General features: G+C 59.9%; 2 protein-coding genes across 8 annotated transcripts; both read right to left on the bottom strand.

The window, feature by feature from the left end:
* Nucleotides 1-461: 461 nt before the first annotated feature.
* LOC119128609 (transmembrane protein 151B) lies at nt 462-6,875 on the bottom strand. Of its 2 annotated transcripts, XM_037261151.1 has the most exons (6): nt 6,301-6,875; nt 3,463-3,813; nt 2,906-3,040; nt 2,635-2,774; nt 2,487-2,526; nt 462-2,278 (listed from the first exon to the last, which is right to left on the bottom strand). In XM_037261151.1, the coding sequence occupies exons 1-6, from the start codon at nt 6,364-6,366 to the stop codon at nt 1,157-1,159; spliced, it is 1,854 nt and encodes a 617-aa protein (XP_037117046.1). In that variant the 5' UTR covers nt 6,367-6,875; the 3' UTR covers nt 462-1,156. The 2 variants fall into 2 exon arrangements, with proteins under 2 accessions (XP_037117046.1, XP_037117047.1); XM_037261152.1 differs by lacking the exon at nt 3,463-3,813.
* Nucleotides 6,876-6,992: 117 nt separating this feature from the next.
* spag17 (sperm associated antigen 17) lies at nt 6,993-18,427 on the bottom strand. Of its 6 annotated transcripts, XM_037261150.1 has the most exons (48): nt 18,213-18,427; nt 17,564-17,704; nt 17,407-17,466; nt 17,205-17,342; nt 16,966-17,101; nt 16,458-16,628; nt 16,181-16,365; nt 15,948-16,100; nt 15,645-15,699; nt 15,427-15,545; nt 15,142-15,330; nt 14,970-15,077; nt 14,721-14,871; nt 14,438-14,644; nt 14,318-14,355; nt 14,042-14,236; nt 13,748-13,902; nt 13,554-13,666; nt 13,418-13,476; nt 13,105-13,350; nt 12,923-13,037; nt 12,743-12,832; nt 12,517-12,627; nt 12,329-12,390; nt 12,158-12,266; nt 11,941-12,074; nt 11,786-11,870; nt 11,554-11,711; nt 11,216-11,479; nt 10,935-11,090; nt 10,686-10,804; nt 10,435-10,565; nt 10,237-10,370; nt 9,927-10,100; nt 9,759-9,866; nt 9,587-9,656; nt 9,426-9,516; nt 9,288-9,338; nt 9,102-9,195; nt 8,925-9,021; nt 8,706-8,844; nt 8,584-8,639; nt 8,392-8,507; nt 8,123-8,301; nt 7,996-8,056; nt 7,710-7,860; nt 7,461-7,631; nt 6,993-7,387 (listed from the first exon to the last, which is right to left on the bottom strand). In XM_037261150.1, the coding sequence occupies exons 1-48, from the start codon at nt 18,336-18,338 to the stop codon at nt 7,359-7,361; spliced, it is 6,000 nt and encodes a 1,999-aa protein (XP_037117045.1). In that variant the 5' UTR covers nt 18,339-18,427; the 3' UTR covers nt 6,993-7,358. The 6 variants fall into 6 exon arrangements, with proteins under 6 accessions (XP_037117045.1, XP_037117044.1, XP_037117042.1 ...); XM_037261149.1 differs by having other exon boundaries at nt 7,461-7,860; nt 17,214-17,342; XM_037261147.1 differs by having other exon boundaries at nt 7,461-7,860; nt 14,042-14,233.
* Between the last annotated feature and the right edge of the window lie 33 nt (nt 18,428-18,460).

The following is an 18,460-nucleotide window of genomic DNA, read 5'->3' on the forward strand; positions in this document are numbered from 1 at the left end:
CCACCGTTGACGATCCCTGACGTAGCCAATGAAAAGTTTAGTTGAAAAGACACGACGATCTTGGGGTTGTTTTATTTTTGGGAGGCCGGAGCGGATTCGTGGCGGATTTCAAGAGAGCGGCGAGGCGAGGCAAAGCGCATGCTCGAGTGTGAATTTCAAGGACAATGACTCAAATAGCTTTCCATCGTGTCAGATTTGTTTTGTACCTTGTCTGAGTCAGGGTGAGTGGCTGGACCGCCCTCCCAAAGTGCTTCTTCGATATTTTGCTGCCAGCTCGACGCGGCGCTAGACGCCACACGAAGGCGACGCGGGAGGAGGACATGTCCATGCTGTCGGAGAGCGCCTGGAAGTCCCGTCGACACGCTCGCTAAACGGCAACGCGGCGCACGCGCTGACTATTTCAGTTTGGTGGCCAAATGCTTACAGCGTATACACACCATAGAGATAGATAGAGAGAGAGAGAGAGAGAGAGAGAGAGAGATTATTGCCCAAGTGCGTTCCGTCCGTACAATCAAATCAAAGGAACAATAATGAAACAAATCCATACATACTAGATGAATAGATAGATAAAATACTCGCCGGTTTGACTTTTATGTCCGATTTCATGTCATCGTGGCTGATTTGAGGCCATCTTCATTCACGTGTGCTCGCCGTACCTGCGGAGGGAGGGAGGGAGGGAGGGAGGGAGGGAAGGGCCTCGCTTGCAGCAGCTGATGTGCTCGTAGCAGGTGATGTGCTCGCACTAGAGTGCTGCGGAAGACGCTCAGGTGTTCCACAAAGGCGTGCCTGCCTGCCTGGATGTGTGGGTGCGCTGCTGTGCGGAAGATCTGGACTCCAGGCCAGGTGAGGCAATATCGTTGCGGCTCCCCTATCCTGCTCCTCCCCTATCCTCCTCCTCCCGCTCTTGCATAGATTGATCCAGAAGCCAGCTTCCGTCCGTCTTCGCTCGCTGCACTGGCAAAGGTTTGGGGCGGGGCAACAGATTTTGTGCTCAAGTGAAACCATGCCTAAGATAAAGAGCGCTGCTCTGTCCGTCCGATAGAGAAGCCCTTTTTCGGCGGCATCTACGAGGGGGGGGGGGTCAACGAATGGCAAGTCCGGAGCGGTGACTTTGGGCAGACTGTGGGCGAGTCCAAAGCCAGCCTGCGTTGCGTGTTCAGAGGCGCTCCCCGGCATGGCAGCTTTCATCACCGTGGACAATGAGCACAGGGAAGAAGAAGGCATCCTGGTAGGAAGGCGGGCGATCCCTCCGGAGCAGGCCTCCTCCGTCTCGCCCGGCCCTCTGGCTGCGGCCGTCCTCGCCCCTCCCCTCGTCCGCCTCCCGCTCGTCTTGGTCATCGCCTTCCGCCTGCAGCACACCTCGGCTCTCCTCGTCGTCCTGCCGGGATCCCAAGCCTGGGAAAGAGCCGCCGCCGCCGTCCTCCCGACTCCCCGCCGGGCCTCCTCCCATGCTGCGGGAGGAATGAAGGAGGCTGCTCCGCCTCCCTCCTCCGAGCCTACCCAGGGAGAATCCGCTTCGACTGAGCACCAGCCGGCCCGGCGGGCCGCCGTGCCCGGCCGCCCTCAAAGCGGCCACGGTGGCATTGAGCAGGGCGGCGGTTCCCGTGGGCGCCCTCAGTCGGGAGGGCAGACTGCAGCTGGACGCGGTCCGCCGACATCGGGGGCAGCTCTGCAGGAGGTATGTGGAGTTGAAGACCACCGGCAGCGCCAGGGGAGGTGGGTTCCCCTCCGGGTTGGGGGTGGTGCCCGGGGGTCCAGACACGGGCGTGAACGCGGCGGAGTTGTCGGTCCTGCCGCTGCCACTGCCTCCGCTGTCCAAGTCCATGAGGATGGCCTCAGAGTAGCTGGGAACCATCTGTTGGTTACAGCGGATGTGCCACTCCAGTTCTGTCATGTCCACCGTGTTGACCCGGGAGATGGCTCTGTAGCTGGACCCATTCAGAGCCGCGATGCAGGGGATGGCCGCCATGCCCGCCCCTCCGTTCTCCGTCTCCCCTTGGCCTCCGCCGCCGCCGCCGGGATCCTCGTCCTCCCCAAACAGCTTCTCCACGTGGTAGTGCACGTAGGCCGTGCGGTACTCAGACAGCACGCGCAGCGGCCACGAGAGCAGGAAAGCCGAGGCCAGCCAGAAGACCCAATACTTGGAAAACCACGGCTGGTGCGAGGGGTCCGGGAAGGCCAGGATGTGCTCGCGGAAATCCACGTTCTTCAGGTGCATGCCCTCCCTGGCCTCCATGTAGTCGTCCAGGCCCTCGTTCTCGCCGAAGAAGCGTGCTCGCTTGGGGCGGGAAGGACAAGTGAGTTGACAGCGGGCCGTGCCACGCGCTTGCCAATCAATTCAAGGCTTTACGTTCACGTCTCCATATGACGCCCAAAAAACCCCAATCAAATTCGGAGCGAGTGGTGCGTGTCAAATGGCTTAAGGCGAGTTGATCTCTCGTACTTAAGTTTAAGCCAGTTCACCTTTGCGTTGGTCTGTCAATTACCTGGGTGAGATAGGCAGCCTCAGAACGTGCGCTGGAGAAGCTGAGGAAGGGGAAAGGCAGGCGGTTGGTCGGTCAGTCGGTCGGTCGGTCGGTCGGTCATCTTTCACCGCAAATTGCAAGCAAGCCATGGAAAATAAAGCTCACCTACCTGAAGCACTTGGTGAAGCGGAGGCGAACCGCCGAGTGCAACTGCAGCTCCAGCAGCTCCTTCGACACGTCTTTGACGCCGTAGCGGGCGTAGTCAAACTCGGAGCTGGAGGCGTGAGTGTTGACGCGCTCGTGATAGACCTGGAAAGACCACAATTGTACCTTTCAAAGCAAATGTGACAACTCAAGTGGACTCGTACTACCAATGCAGTGCAGTGAGCAGGAAAGGGGACGCATTTTTCCGCACCGCTAGAGGGAGCCGTGTCTCTCACCTGCGTGGTCGTGTACGCGTCTCCGTTGCGGTATCTTGTCACCTGCCTCGTCCTCCTCACGTAATGGTAGCTGATGGCCTTCCACCAAATGCAGGGCGTGGCCTGCTGGAGCCGCTGCACGCGCTCGTACACGTCCTGCAAATGTTTGGCGTCAATGAAGCAAAAAAAGGAGCACACTTTTCAGAGCTTTGACTCCTAAAGAGTAGCTCGAAGCCTTTGAGCATGGCTGACCGGACAGAATCCCTCAATGGCCAGCCAGCCAGCCAGCGCAAAGTCTTGGCCAGCTCCGCTTTAAGCTTGAAGAAACACCAAAGATGGCCAGCAGACAGCAGCATAGGGCGAGATCACTGCCTAGCAAACGAGTGGGGAAACGGCGGAGCTTTGGAAATTTCACTCTGACCACCAGCATGAGAGGAATTAGCACGCTAGATGATTTGAGTTAGGAAGTAGAAGCCACGGCGACACGCACGCGCGCGCACGCACACACACACAAGCGTACGCTCACGCACACACCCAAGTGTACGTTCACGCACGCCGCCGGCCGGCAAGCAACAAACCTGGAATTCAGCGTGCGCCAACACAGCCGTCTTGGAGAAGCAGTGCCAACACTCCACCAGGTAGACCACATAGAGCATGGCCAGGAAGGCCAGCGGGATGTAGAGGTAGCCGCCGGAGCACGGGCTCTCCAGGCGTCGCACGTCACTGTAGTAGGCGGTCGAGGTGGTGGAGTTGCTGGCGCCGGCAGCGGCAGCCACGCGCACCGGCGAGGAGCTGAGCACGGGCACGCGGCACAGGGCGCACCAGATCAGCGTGGCGAAGCAGCCGTACATCAGGAGGCTCAGGAGCAGGCACTTCCAGTGCGACTCCCGGCACAGGGACGCCGCCGCCGACCGCCGGATCGGACGTTGCTGAGGAGACGCGTGCAGAGACGTGTAAGGGAACGGCGGCGGCGGCGGCCGCCGAGCTCAACGCAAGCGGGACCATGCGGTCTTCCGATAGCTCCGCTTAGCATAGAGAGCGTTGGAGATGGAAGAAGCGGCTGACCATAATACGCTTTTATTAGAGTGTTGAATTTTCTCATTTCTAGTTCCCGATGCTGTCGGCCAGCGTCGGCACCGTAGCGGCCCATCCCCAGCGACGACCTTCCTGCCGCTAAGGGGGGTCGGTCCGAGTGCGGATGCGTGGCTGGCGACCAAAACAGAGACATCGCCACCCGGAACGTAATTACAAGCACGAGCCAGTGAGCGCTATTGCTTGCATGGCTAAGTGAACGCGGCCTCACTTGCACTGTGCGGATGTCATATTACAGCCAGCCCTCCTTCTCCAGCCTCTAGTTCTGATTGGCCCGTCAGAGCCCGGCATCGCGATGCATGTGAATAATTTAGTCACCTAGGATGCTTGGAGACGATTCTGGAGCGGACGCTGGCCAGAGGACGCAAGGCGGCTCTTTGGACACCGCACGGCGTGCTTGAAGGTCGCCCATCTACGGCCTATTTCAAATCCGTCCGTCAGATGCCGTTGGCCTGACCTGTCTCTGAGCTCCACGGCCTCTACCTTTGCTTACGCAACGCCCCCCCCCCCCCAGTTTTGGCTGATACAGCCTCACTCCCTCCCCCAACGCTGGCAAAACAGATAGCTTGAGCGCCATATATGGCTATATTCTAGCCTGCTCGCCCCATTTTCAAACAAGCATTTATTTCTCTACTTCCATGCGAATGAAAGCCCCGGCCGCCTCAGAATCAGTATGAGCAACTGAAGTGTTTGTTCACCAATGGGACTCCAAATTTGTCCTCAATAATGTCAGCTTTCTGACACTCCAAATTGATTGCCGTGTTTCCTGGTATTCAACCACAGTCCACGCGTTTGTTAGCGGCCTTCCCATTCCGCTGCTGAGCTGAGGTGTGACTGGAGCGGCTATAATTAGCAAATCTTGCCATGTGGGCAGGCAGACCAAGAAGTGACTGAGGATCTGGAAATGTATTGTGGGTGTGTATATATAATGTATACATACATTCTTATACACTTATGTGTATTTACGTATGTACTGTATGTATCTAGTCGTAGGACAATGATGGTCAGTCGAGAGACAAAGTGTAATAAAATGAATGAAGGACTCGCCTGCACTTTAGCAGTCGACTATTGACTGAAGGTAAATGGGATAAGTGCTTGAGAGGGAGGTTGGAGGGAGGGAGGGAGGGAGGTTGGCGGATGAGAGGCTGCCATCGAGTCCATCCGGAACGCTGGAAAGGCAAAACAGGAAGCACACTCCATCGCATGCATCGCCTATGCTCTCGATGGCAGCAAGCAAGGAATGTTGGAAGGGGGCAGTCGACAACAAAACGTTTACGACTTAGATTTCAGCACTTTGGCAAATGGTGCCCGTTTCATGGGAAGGGGGGAATGACGACGGTACGGCCACTGCCAGTTGAGGTTTCCTGTCAATTTCAACCTAAAACAGAGAGCAAACGGCCTTACCTTTGACACTGGCTAGCTAAATGCTCAAATGAATGGCAAATGCCGTTGACATTGGCCACCTTTATCTATTTTCTTCAGGCTCCACAAAAAACGGACTCGCGTTCGAGTAAGTTGGTAGCAGACGAATGGAACTCGATTGTCTTTTTCTTCACTCACGTCTGCACGACTACTATCTGGCACTGTAGTGCCTCCTGGTGGTCGAGGCTGGCACACCCACCGCTGTGCCGTGAAACGGATGGAGCAGTCGGTCAAACCGCGCGCGATGCATGCACAGACACTTTGGCCTCTTTATTTGATTGCAAAAATGGGACTAATAATCGACAGCCGATCACGATTGGTGATTTTTTGAAAAATGCGTCCAGCTGCTGGCAATTTCAGCTTCTCAACAGTTAACTTTTCTCCCATTTTTGGAGTCCTCCGTGACAGCCGTGCGATGAGCCTTGTGTTGAATGAATCAAATGAAAACATCTGAATTGACTTGGGAAAATCATGATCGGCATTTTTGCCGATTTTCTGACCATGAGCAAACCAGGAAGTGAATCCTAATCGATTGGCTTGTGCATTTTCTGTTCTGCCGATTTGAAATGTTGTACTGCGTTTGAGTAAAGAGGTGGAAATTCAAACGTTTTGAGCACGTCATAAGCAAGCAAGCAATCTTTGATTCAAATAACCATTGGCTGCAACTGTAGAGGGCAATGCGTTTAGAAAAAAGTCGGGGAGCTTGAGCAATATGTACGGCTAATACAATCAAGTTGAGCCTACTCCAAAGATGTCATCTTCGCTCTGCGTTGCCGGCTGGCCGATCGAAAACAAGCGCCCGCCCGATCGAGTGTCCTTGACCCGCTTCGCCCTTCCCTTCAATGACACGGCGTCCGCATGCACCGCAACTTGTCGGCCGGCCGACCGACCGGCGTCCTTACCTGCTCTCGTCCCGAGCCTTCCTCCAAAATGGGCTCTCGTGCGGCGGCCCTCTCCTCCGTCCGCATCTTCCCTCCTGCCGCTCCTCGCTTGTGCCCGTGCCCCCCCACCCCACCCCAACCCAACACCCCCCCAGCCCTCCCCTCCTACAAGCGAGCACAGGCGGCGGCGGCGGCAGCCGTGTCCGAAGGCAGCTGGCACCTCCTCCCGGGTGGAGCAGCGGGCTCGGTCACGTCGGTCACCCCATCTGCCGCAAGTTGGTGTCCGCTTTCACGATGACGGCGCCTGCGGCAAACGGGCATCGTCGAGTCCGCGTCTTGGAGCTCAGCGATGTTCGGCCGGCTCCGTCATTCGGCGTGAAGAAGAAGAAGAAGAAGAAAAGAAACCAAACAAAAAGAATCACGCGGCGGCGGTGGCGGCGGCACCCTTCTGCGGCGACGCTGAGCCAAAAGCGGGGGACGCAAACATGACAGACTAGACTGCATACGGCGCACGCACAAGCGGCGACGCCGAAGATGACAGACAGCGCCGCTTTTGCACCTTTTTCTGACGTCATCGGCGCGCCAAACACGGAGGCGCGTGACACCCCGGAGCGCGCGAGCGTGCGCGCGCGCTGTGCACGCGGAGCGGAACGAAAGAATGGCTCAGTAGTTCTATCGATGTACGTCCGACAAATTGCCCCCTTCTCCTGTCCTTGTGGAAATACGCTTTATTTGAAGTAAAGAATAAAAACGGTCAATCAAAGCATTTTTTCCTAAAACCAAATCACACCATGAATCATATCAGATAGCGCCGATGGTCAGTGTTGTGCTAGCTAGGGAATGAAAACGAGTGACTCGTTACTTCATTTCAAAAGTAACTCAATTACTCTGTTGTTGACTTCAACCAAAAGATTTGTCATTTTGAGTTTCAAAAAGAACATTTGTTAACGCGCCCACACAAACGTGACGGTAACAGAGAGCCAAGAATGGAATGGAATGGAATGGAAGCAACGACCACTGCTTTATTGTGCGTGCATGCGTGGGTGACGTTCAGCTTGCTGGCTGCGTTGGCGTGCTCTTCAAAGACTAGCTGTGCGGTTATGGTGCCCTGTACAAAGAAGAAGAAGAAGAAGAAGAAGAAGAAGAAAACATTGTGCTCAACTCTCTACACGCGTGCGTACCTGAGAAGGCAGCGGCGGCGGGCTCCAGAGAGCCGCGTTGCGGCGGGTCCTGGCCCAGGCGCTGGCACGGCGGGAGGCTGCGGGCCTGTCTGGGCCTCCCGGCGCGGATCCCGCTGTCGCAACCGGAGCGCTCTCTCAACCAAATGTCGTAGAAGGCCTCAGGAAGAACGGCTACGCCATGTGCGTCAAGGATCTCTCCGCAAGGCTGCCTGGGTCCAGACCACGGCGACACGTGCCTTTGAAGGATATTGGCCGTGACGGGTAGGTAGAAGATGTCGGTCTCTGTGGGGATGATGATGTCCTGGGAGATGTACTTGGTGGGATTCCCGTCCAGCTCGAGCGCCTCCTCGCACATGGCGTACAGCTCGACGTCCAGTTCAACTTGCAAACCTGCCGGCACCTGGGCAAACAGACGGAGCGCTTGGCGCGGGCGGTTGCGCTTCGGGCGTTTGCGCTTCGGGCGTTTGCGCTTCGGGCGTTTGCGCTTCGGGCGTCTGCGCTTCGGGCGTTTGCGACGGCTGGCCTGTGCGCTTACGGGTCCCGGCTGGTATTTGACGCGGAGGCCCGTGGAGACCGGAGGCTGCTTGACGTGGAACCTGGAAGAGAAGCCGAGCGGCAGAGGTGACGCCCTTTGCGCGTCCTTTGCCGCCTCCCGCGCTCACCTGCAGGTGTCGACGCCCACGTTCTTCATGACCACCGTGACCACGGAGGACGCGCCGTCCCTCAGCGGGCCAAAGTCAACTCTGGACGGCCGCAGCTCAAAGCCTCTGCTGATGACTTTGGGGTCGGCCAGCGAAATGGTGCGACACCTGCGCCGCACCGGCTCCTCCACGCGGCGGAACTGGCATGGAAAGAACAGAGCGCTCCCGGTCGACGTTAGCCAGGCAAAACGCCGGCCTGAGTCAGGCAGGCGAGTCGCGACCGGCCTTACGTGATGATTGGGGACGCTGCAGGCTTTGCAGCTGACAATGGAAGGCGGCAGTCTGACGCCGCTCCGCCTGGGCTGCCCGCTCACATTCACCTGGAGCGACCTGGGACGGACGGCTGCTGCACGCGGAGCGGGGCAAGATGGGTGGGGCATACACATCAGCCGCGTTCAGCTGAACTAGGCGGGATTGCGCACCTGGTGCGGTGGCGGCGCCGAACGTCCTGCTGCTCCTCGCTGCCACCGCCGCGTGACTGAAACAGAGGGCCGCGCCCGTTAACATCCGCTGACTATGTCGGCTGACTGCGCGACTGGCAAACCTGGCAGGATAAGAAGGCTCCAAGGGTCGCCGGGCCGGCTCCAAGGCCGGTTCCAAGGCCGGCTCCAAAGGCCACACTGGCTCCAAGGGCCACACCGGCAACTCCAAGGGCTGTGCCGCTTTGTTGTCGTCGTCGTCGTCTACGCGGCAAAACGCAACACGTAGACAAAGTGGTTTTGTGAGCCCGACTCGTTTCCCATTTGTCGGCCCGTACGCTTACGGGCCTCTTGGGCTAGGATGTCGCTCCGGAAGGCGTCATCGTCCGACTCGGTGGTGGGCACGCTCAAATTTGGCCTCTGGGAGTCGGGACAATGAGTCTGTAGAAGAAGAGCACGAGAGAGTCAAGGGGTGGTACGGGCAAACCATTTGGACGGGAACGGAGGTTAACGGCGCTTTCCTGGCGCAAGGAGTCGTTTTCGGGGTGAAAGTAGGGCACGATGATCCTCTTCCTCAGCGCATCGACACGGGCCTTCACTTCAAGCAGCTCCTGTCTACGGGACGCACAGAGGGGCGGATGGAGTTTTGCCAGCTTTCTTTCGGGTCAAAGACCAGCGCCCCGGCGCCACGGGCCGAGCCTGCCCACCTGTACTGCTCCAGCCTGTCCGTCCACTTTGACACCTGGAGCTGGGTGCAGCTGCGAGAAGACGGACGGGAGAGAGGGAGGGAGGGATGAGATGCTAGAGCCAGTCGGCGGGTCGAGCGACGCGGCGGCGGCCTTTACCCGGCGCCGGCCGGCACGGCGGGATCCTCCGCGCGGCCCGACGGCTCGAGTGCGGCGTGCACCGCCTGGCCGTACAGAACGCCCATGTCCCCTGCGGACAGACGAGCGGCAAATGAGACAAAGGATCGTGGGCTCGGGCCGTGATGAGCGACTGCCTTTACCTGGACTCCTCTGCGCGCCGGCGGCGCCGCCTTTGGCTTGTTCTCGGTGCGCCGGCTCCTCTGCGAAGGACTTGAGAAGAACTCTGAGTCATTAGCACACTTTGCAGAGGAAGACGGCTTCCCGAGCAGCGCTGGCTTCACGTCTTGGCTCGTCGGCGGAGAGCGCCGGCACCTGACTGAGCAGAAGCCCGGCGTGGGCTCGTTCCACCTCGCCGCGAGGCTCCTTGAGCGTCACGTCGGCCGACCAGCGCGCCTTCTCCATCAAAGTCTCGATGTATTCCTGCCGGGAGAAGCCGGCGTTCCTTTGTCTGCTCACGGGTCGCGTGTCGTCGGTACTCGCCTTCAGCCGCGTGTCCACCGTGTCTCGGAGCTGTCGACCGAAGGCCCTGTGCTGCTGAACTTCCCTTATCTCCAGGACTTTGGGGCAGCTGAGGACGCCGCCGCCGCCGCCGCCGAGCTTTTTCAGGCCGGGCCCCTGTCCTGCGGTGCTCCCCAACGGAGGACTGTGAGTCGTCTGCGACGTGTTAAGGGTTAGGGTGGCTTAGGGTGTTAAGTCAGAGGCTGCGTTCCCACAAGTAAGGGCGGCAGCAACCTGCACGAGCGAGCGGCAACCTGCACGAGCGGAGGCGTCACCTTACGGGATAGCGTACCTCAAATGGGGCGCAATCCCGCCAGCTGCGGTTCCGAAGGCTCTGATGCATGGCGTTGGGGTCCAGCTTGACGTGCACCCACTTGGAGCGCACGTTTTCCGTGCCGGGTTTCAGGACGGTGATGCCAAACTCACCTGGAGGAGCGCAGACACCTTTCCGTAGCAAGGTCGCGCCTCGGCGGGACAAAGGCACGCTCACCTGGCGAGTCCGGCAGCGGGTCCCTCAGCACGGCCGCGGCGGGGTCCGAGCGGGCCCGCTTCAGCAGCTCCGACACGGCTCGGCTACTCAGGAGCTCCGAACCGGAACCGTCCTCGTGCACCAGGAACAGCCTGCGCTCAAAGACCAGGCAGGGGTCAAGCGCCGAGGACTTGGCCGGCGGGAAAAACTGGTTGCGGGCGCTTAGGGCCGTGTGAAAGTTCCTTCTGACACCGAGTGTGTGTGTGTGTCACCTGGGAGAGTGGTCTCGGGGCCCCCCCATCCCATCTTTGTCCTCGTCTTCGTCGTCCTCTTGCAGCATCCTTGGGGCTGGGCCAACAGTGCGCACGCTCACCTGGCCGTCTTGCGACACCTGAAGAGAGAGCAATGTACAGTGGCGCCTTCAAGTCGGGCGGGCAGGCTGGGGGCTATGTGTAGAAAGTGGAGTTGTTCTCGGCAGAACACGCCGGGCGCACGACAGCATGTCGACATCCGCAACTGGCCTGAAAGTGGTTTCCATCCACGTCTGTGACGTCGCAGGCCACTTTGTCGGTGTGACTCATGATGTAGGCGGGGCGGCCGTCCCGGAGCGCTCCGCCGGAGTAGACGCACTTGCCGTCGCTTTGGATGCGCAGGAGTCCGATGCTGGACGGGACCACCTTTTGACCCCAAATCTCTTTTTTAGCGGTTCACGAGGACGGAGAAACGGAGGGAGGGACGGAGGGAGGTAGGCAGCGCGACGCGCATCACCACGCGCACCGCCAGCCAGCGCACGGCGGCCCACCTGATAAGCTCCCTGGTTATCGCCGGTGACCACGGTGCCGTCCGCCAACCAGATTTCGGCCACGTGTCGTTCGGGGTACATCAAGACGGTGGCGCAGGCCTCGTTCTCCACCGCCACCACCTTCTCTCTCCCTCCCTCCTCAGCTGCGCTTCCAGGCCTGTCCCGGTAGAAGGTGGTGATTCTGGTTCCGTCCGCGTGATCGACACTCACCGATCCGTCCGGCCGCTTCACCGTCACCACCAGATCTTCGCGGCTCAGCATCACCTGGAAGGAAGCCGAGGGCACGGAGCCAATGTCGCTCGCCCGGGTTGGGCCGGTGGCACCGGCGGGCGGCTCACCTCGTGAGTGACCGGGTCGGAGGTCACGTAGCTCAGCAGAGCGCAGGCGGGACTCTGCTCGTGCGTGCTACCCACGGTGCAGATGCGCGTGCCGCAGGGCGTGGTCGTTGCCCAATACCCTCGAGGAGGAGACGCCAGCTGGTTCTCGGGGTTTTGCTCTGGAAGCACGCAAGCAGATAGAAGGTGTAGACGACGCAGAGGCTTGATGGAGTTCAGCGCGGCTCTTTCTTGCCATCCGTCGTGTCTTCTGCCGCCTCAGGTACCCACACCGGGCCGGAATCCAGGCTGGAGCTGACCGTGCCGTCCGCAAAGAGCACCTGGCGCGCCAATGTCACCAAAAGCTGAGTGGCCGAATAGAGGCGCGGCAGGCGCGGCGGGCGGGCTCACCTGGCTGGAGCCGTCCCTCATGTATCGGATGACGGTTCCCTGGGCCGTAACGGTGCGGGACGCCTCCTTGGCCAGAGCGGGGCCGCGGCGACCCGCGGCGTGAAAACTCAGCCGCACCAGCACGCTCTGCTCCCCTGAGGACACGCGCAGGTGTCGTCATGCGCTGCACGTACGTTGCGGAGGGAAAAACAAGCACAGGCCCACCACCGTCACCCACCGTCTTGGCGCATGAACTGCACAAGTAGGCCACTGGGGATGGACAAGCTGAGGCTGGCCAGTGGCCTCGGGGGGGGGCACGTCTGCGACGACGGGCTGTCACGCGGCTGCTAAGAAGCGCACAATCACGTCTACGGCTCCATGGGCCGGCGCGGATTGCAAAGACCCGCACCTCGGCGTCATCGCTCTTGGCCGTCGACTCTTTCTCCGGTTCCTTGAGGCTCCCGTCCGAGGCTGCCAAGGAGCGGCGGCGGCGGCCATTTGTTTATTGGCCATCCGAGGCATTTTGGAAATACTCATAATAAAGGAAGGGCACGCGTGCCGTGCCGATGACAGCCGGCGGCAAGCTCACAAACCCACCTTTGCCTTCGTCCTTTGCCGGTCCCTCAAAGGTGTAAGCCAGCCGGACGCCGCTGTCCAGCAGGGCCGAGAAGGAGCGCCTGGTGGCCGCGGCCGTCCTGACCGGATGCTCTTTTGGAGTAGCGAGCCAGCCAGCCAGCCAGCCAGCCAGCGAGCAAGCAAGCGAGCAAAAGGTCAGCGCGGCAGCGGAAAGCGGCAAACGAGCAAAGCTCTCGAGGTTCTTCACCTTTGGCGCCATTTCTCGTGAGCGCTCGGTCCACGTGCGTGTACAAGCGGTGGCCGTCTTTGCTCACGGCCACTTTCAGCATGCTGGAACCTGCCGTCAAACGCCGAGAAAGGCGTGAGCGACTTTACCCTCCACGTAGCCCACCCACCACGGTCTCCACGGTAGGTAACGTGACTTTACCCTCCACGTAGCTGATGGTCTCCACGGTAACGTGCCCCCCGGCCGCAGGGAAGAGGTACTGGAGAGACCCTGACAGGTGGACCAGCATTCCGTCCATGTGGAAGCCGGCGAATCCCTAAAGGAGAGGCACAGAGGTCAAGACGGCGAGCGCTTGGCCTCCCCCGTCCGGTAGCGTCTCCTACGCTGCCGCCGGCCTCCTCTTTGTCGTCCGCTGTGCTGGGTGGCTGGGTCGCGTCGGAGGCGGCGGCGGCCGTGGAGCTGCTGGCCGCGGCTTTGCTCTTGCCCGCCGCCGATTTGTCGCTCTTCTTGGTCTTGGTGGACTTGGCGTTCTCCGCCGGCTGCTGCTTCTTGCCCGTGGCCGCCTTGGCCGGCTTCTTGCCTTTCTTGCCTTCCTCTTCCTTCAGCTTGTCCTCCTCCAGCTTGGCCGCCTGCCAAATGTCAATGACATTTCAGAGGCTGGGGCGTCTCCAATACGTCGCCGCCGCCGCCGCAAACCTTGAGTGAGCTTCCGGTGACAAATTGCTCCCGGGATTCGTCATCTTCCTCTTGCAAACCTGCAAAGTTTTTTTTTTCTTTCAAGTCCCGGAAGAACGAAGCCATCAGAACCAAATGGCGAAGCTGGGCTGTATACTTTCTGAAGCTTGCGCTGCAGAACTTGTGCGGTCACTCGCCGACAACTGTTTCTTCAGCTCCTCCTTCTCAAGCCAGTCTGCAATGGTGTCCGCCACGTGCTCCAAATAAGTCCTTGAAAGAGCAGCACGAAAGGCGTCGCGCGGCCAGCCAAACAATGGGTGTGGGCCGGCGGGCGGGCGGGCTCGCTCTTACCGGAACTTGACGTCGGTGTGAATGGCCACGTCCCAGAACTCCTTGCACAAGCGATCGGGACTCATGGGATTGTGGCAGAAGACGTAGAGGACGTTATTGTGACTTCCTCTGTGCGTGTCCAGACAGCGATACTGCTGGGCAGCTGAGTGGAGGACCTGCGGCCAGCACGGCGCCGAGCGTCAGTCGCCGGCCGGCATGGCGGCAAGCGTCAGTCCCCCAGACGAGAGAGAGAGAGAGAGAGAGAGAGAGAGAGAGAGAGAGAGAGAGAGAGAGAGAGAGCGAGAGAGAGCTCACCTGCGGGAAGACGCCCGCCTCGTGGCGTTCCACGTAGTCCCAGTCCCGGAGGCACCTCCGCCGGCAGCTCTGAATGTCGCGCAGGTCGAGCCGCTTGGCGCTTTCCCGCTTGGCGCTTTCCCGCTTGGCGCTTTCCCGCTTGGCGCTTTCCCGCTTGGCGCTTTCCCGCTTGGCGCTTTCCCGCTCGCTGAGCTGCTGCGTGGGAGGGAGGCAGGCACAATTAAAAAAAAAGACAAGAAGAACAAACAGAAGCAAGCAAGAAAGAAGAAGAAACACCTCCGATGAGTGCGCCTCTTCCTGGAGAAAGGTGGGGCCTGCGGCAGAGACAAGGAGGGGAGGATGAGCGCGTCTGCCGGCGCAAAGGGAAAAAGGTTTGAGGGGCGGCCGGCGGCGGACATTTCTCGCGCAGGTTGCTAAACTTGTGCTTTGCAAAGGACAGCGGGTCATCCCAGGGGATGACGGGCTGCTTCTTGGCCTGGTGCGCCATTCCCAAAGCTCTGCAGTCTTTTCCCAGGACGCCGTCCTCGTCCAGCTGGCTCAGCAGCATGCTCTCCAGCACGCTGCGCTGAAAGAAGTGCTCCGCCTGGGGCCACGACACCTCATCTGCGGCGGCGGCAAAGGCAAGGGCTCAGCTTGACCCAATGGAACAAAAAGCACATGAAAACCGCGCAGCGGCCACCTCCGGTGCACTGGCGCTGGAGCTGTTGCTCGACCACCCTCCAACACGAGGCGTCGCAACGCCGCCGAGCCACAGAGTTGATGAGCTGCCACGCCGGCGAGCGCCTCATCACGGACGCCTCCTCCTGGGCCGGATCCAAACTCGGAGTGGCCTCGGTCGGGGAAGAGAGCGACAGACGAGGGCCGTTGCCTTTCCGACGCAGAGGCGCCAAGCATGGACAGCGCGCATCTGATGATGCGCTTAACTCACAGTTACGCCAATGAAGCGGCGCGCCCTTTCGTCGTGGTGGCGGACGATGACGGGCTGCTGCTGGCGCCTCCTGGGCGTCTCCTCTGCGCCAAACTCTTCCTTAAGCATCTGCGACAGCCAGCAGCCGGGTGACAAGGTGACAAAGAAAGGCGCGAGGCCTTCACGCACCTACCTGCTTGTCCTCTTCTCGCTCCACCGCGCTCAACAAACTACACAGCAAGTCTCTCCTCTCGTCCTCCGCGTGGACCTGAGGCAGGACCTTGTGCAGCATTCGGCCCAGCGCGTGACGGTCCAAGTCGAGAGCCGTCTGAGGCTCGCCGTCGTCGGGCGCCTGCGGCGCCTGCTCGCTCGACACAGCCACCTGCACGCACGCAAAGGAGCAGGGATGATCGGCGGCGGCACGGCGGCGGCACGGCGGCGGCACGGCGGCGCTCCCGACGTCCAAGGACGCGCAAACCTGCTCCAGCATGCAGTGCAAGACGAGCGCCACCGAGCAGGCCTCGGCTGGGACCTGCTCCACCAGGCCCGCGTAGTGATTCATGTCCACGTCGGTGGTCAGGGATGAGGGCGGCTTTTCTGTTTGCCAAGAAGGAGCGCCGGCTTAGCTTGCCTGCTACCAAAGTGACGCTGGAGGATGATGAGATGAGGGATGGAGGGAGGGAGGCGCGTACTCACTCGGGGCTGGCGGCCGCCCCGACTTCTTGGAACGGGGGGACACAGAAGCTGTAGTCTGGCAGGAAACACCACAAAGGTCAGGCCCAGGGAACCGAGGTTGAACCAAGCCCCTTTTTACAAGCCAACAGTGCCCCCCTCCCTCCCTCATTTGAGTCCATCTCACCTGAAGGCCAGTGGCCGGCTTGGACTGACAAAGCAACAAATATAATGCCTGACATGGGATCGGACAATAATCTGCTCACAAATGGGAGTCCTTGCAATCAACATTTCAGAAGGCGTCCGTCCGTCCGTCCGTCAGTCTACCTCGGCAGGCGGCGGCGCGTCCTGGCCCCAAACCAACGAGGGCACACGGATGAAGTTGGCGCTGTCCAGGTAGTGCCGGTGCTGCCTGCGCCACTCCAGACAGTCGTAGATGAGATTGGACACGCCGTCAAACATTTGGGTCGCCGCCGCCATCTGCCAGCAGACGGACGTGAGCGTTAAGACACGGGCCGGCCAATTGGCAGGCACATCCTATCCGGCAGGCGGCCACGCACCGCAGCCTCCGGGTCGTGCGGGTCAAAGGGCATCAACGAATCCGGGACAGCGTATTCCAGCTGAGCCACGTCGTGGAGTCTGGAGTTGGGTCCCCCGTTGTCCAAAACGTGTCTCAGGGCTCCCCAGAAGCGGTCCAGCACCTTGGCCTGCGCCGCCCTGGCCTCTCGGGCGGCAATTTCATCCGCTGCCGGAAAACAAATGAAATTGCGTCATTGTTGCGCTTCCGCTCGTCTCAGGCCGTCCAGAAGGACAAAGGCGCACGCTTTGGGAGCTCACCGTCGGCCGTTTCCTCATCCACCTGGTCAGGGGGCGCGGCGGTGTCGGCGGCGCTCAGCCTGATGACGTTGGCCACGTGCACGCCGGCGCCGTCCAGCGTCCCCACCAGCTGAGGCTGGTGGAAGCCCAGCAGCAGCACGTAGTGTTGAGGCCCGTCGCTCGGCTCGTCGTCTTTGCCGCCGCACGAGCAAAAAACCAAACAAAACAACACACGTGTCAATGCTGAGCGAGCGACCGTGCGTCGCTTTGCAACTTTCTCGCCCGGGGGAGCGTCCATTCTCTATTATCGACCAAATGCCGATGATGATGATGGAACTTTATTCATCCCACCGTGGGGAAATGTACTTGTCTCAGCAGCGCATACGATTGCAAGAATACAAGTGCCAAAATGTCCAAAAAAGGATCAATACGGCATCTCGGTGCCAAGAAACTAAAAGTAGCACTTTGCCGCTGCAGTTGCATTCGGACAAGAGTCGTCATCATCATCATCATCGTGGCCGTGGCTTACTTATGTACTTGGGCGGCTCCACATCATCCCTGCGCTTGAGTTTTGTTTTGGGTTTGAGGGCCGGCTCGTCCTTTGGCTTTTTGTCTTTGCCTTTGGGTCCCGGTTTTTCTTTGGCGACAGGAGCAGCTGCTTTGGCCTTGAGATGGAAGCGTCCAACAAGGGCAAGCGGTTAGGGTGGGTGGGTCAGAAAGAGCGCGGGCGGACGGACGGACGGGCATCCAGCTCATGGTTTTGTCCACGTCTCTCACTTGCTCGGCCTTTCGCCTCTGCTGGTCGCTCTCCTTGATCTGCAGCAGCATGAACTTAACGACTTGCGCCATGAGCTGGGCGGGGATCTCCTCTCGGGCCTCCAGCAGCTCCCTGGCGGGCTCCGTCACCTGCGGACATTGGCAAAGGTCCGGAGAGGTGCGGGAGTCGGGCGTGGCGGCGGCGGCGGCAAACCTGGTAGAACTGAGGAAAAGCGTCTCGTTTCTTTGCTTTGCGGTTCCCGTACTGGCGAATCTGCTCAAGGACATTTGCTTCACTATGTTCCACTTGCTCAAGTCGTTCAGCACACACAAATAGGCCAGAGAGACTCAGCCATGCACCGGCGAGCTACCTTCGCCTCGGTGTCCTCCCACGACAGCGAACTGAAAAGCTTGCGTTGCGGTTGCCGCACGGCCCGAGCCAGCGTCCGGATCAGCTCCTCGTCGCGCGGACCTCGGCCCACCAGCACGCACACGCACGCTTGCCAGTGGTCCTGTCGCCGCCACAGCGAGCGCGCGCGCGCGTTACGCCGGAAGCCAGCGGCGGCTACGTCACGCGCACGCGCTTGCTCCATTCTGATTTGCTTCTCATTACAATGCTACTTTGAAAAAAGGTGCATTTCGTTGTTTACGTCTCTCTCCACGTTCACTCTGGGAATAATGCGCGCGCGCGCACGCACGCACATCAAAAGTTCTTCAACACAGTTGAGCCAACTTCAAAGCAAGTCAACCCATGCAGATGCCATTTTTCAGCCGGCCAATGACACAAATGGTTGGTTTTGCGCTTCTTTAAAGTAGCTTTCCTCCATTTTTAATTTGTCGTTCTTTTTCCCTCCGAACTTGCTTGCTTTGTTTCTGGGCCCCAAGTAGACAAGTGTTACGTTTCGACATGCAGTGAACGTATTCCGATGCACCCGAATGGCCAATGCCCGGCCGCGTCCGGTCGGTCGGTCGGCCGGCCGCGGCGGCGGCGGGCCTTGTTGTTTGCCGTTTCGTACAAACCTCGTGAAAAAGTGCATTGGCGAGCTCGCTCTCCCAAGTCTGGACTTCCGAGCCCTGCGCGGCGGCGGCGGCGGCGGCCGCGGTCTTCTTCGCTGCGGCGCCTTTCTTGGCAGCCTTGGGGGCCATGATTGCCTGCCTGCCTGCCTCCCTGCCGGGACAAGAAATCCGATGTGCAACGAACTCGACCGCGTGGGTGGGGTCTTCTCGGCGTCCGTGTTGCCAGGACAACCAAGCGCACACACAGTTCC

This window comes from Syngnathus acus, chromosome 10 (genome assembly GCF_901709675.1).
Source record: "Syngnathus acus chromosome 10, fSynAcu1.2, whole genome shotgun sequence".
Classification (NCBI taxonomy): Eukaryota; Metazoa; Chordata; class Actinopteri; order Syngnathiformes; family Syngnathidae; genus Syngnathus; species Syngnathus acus.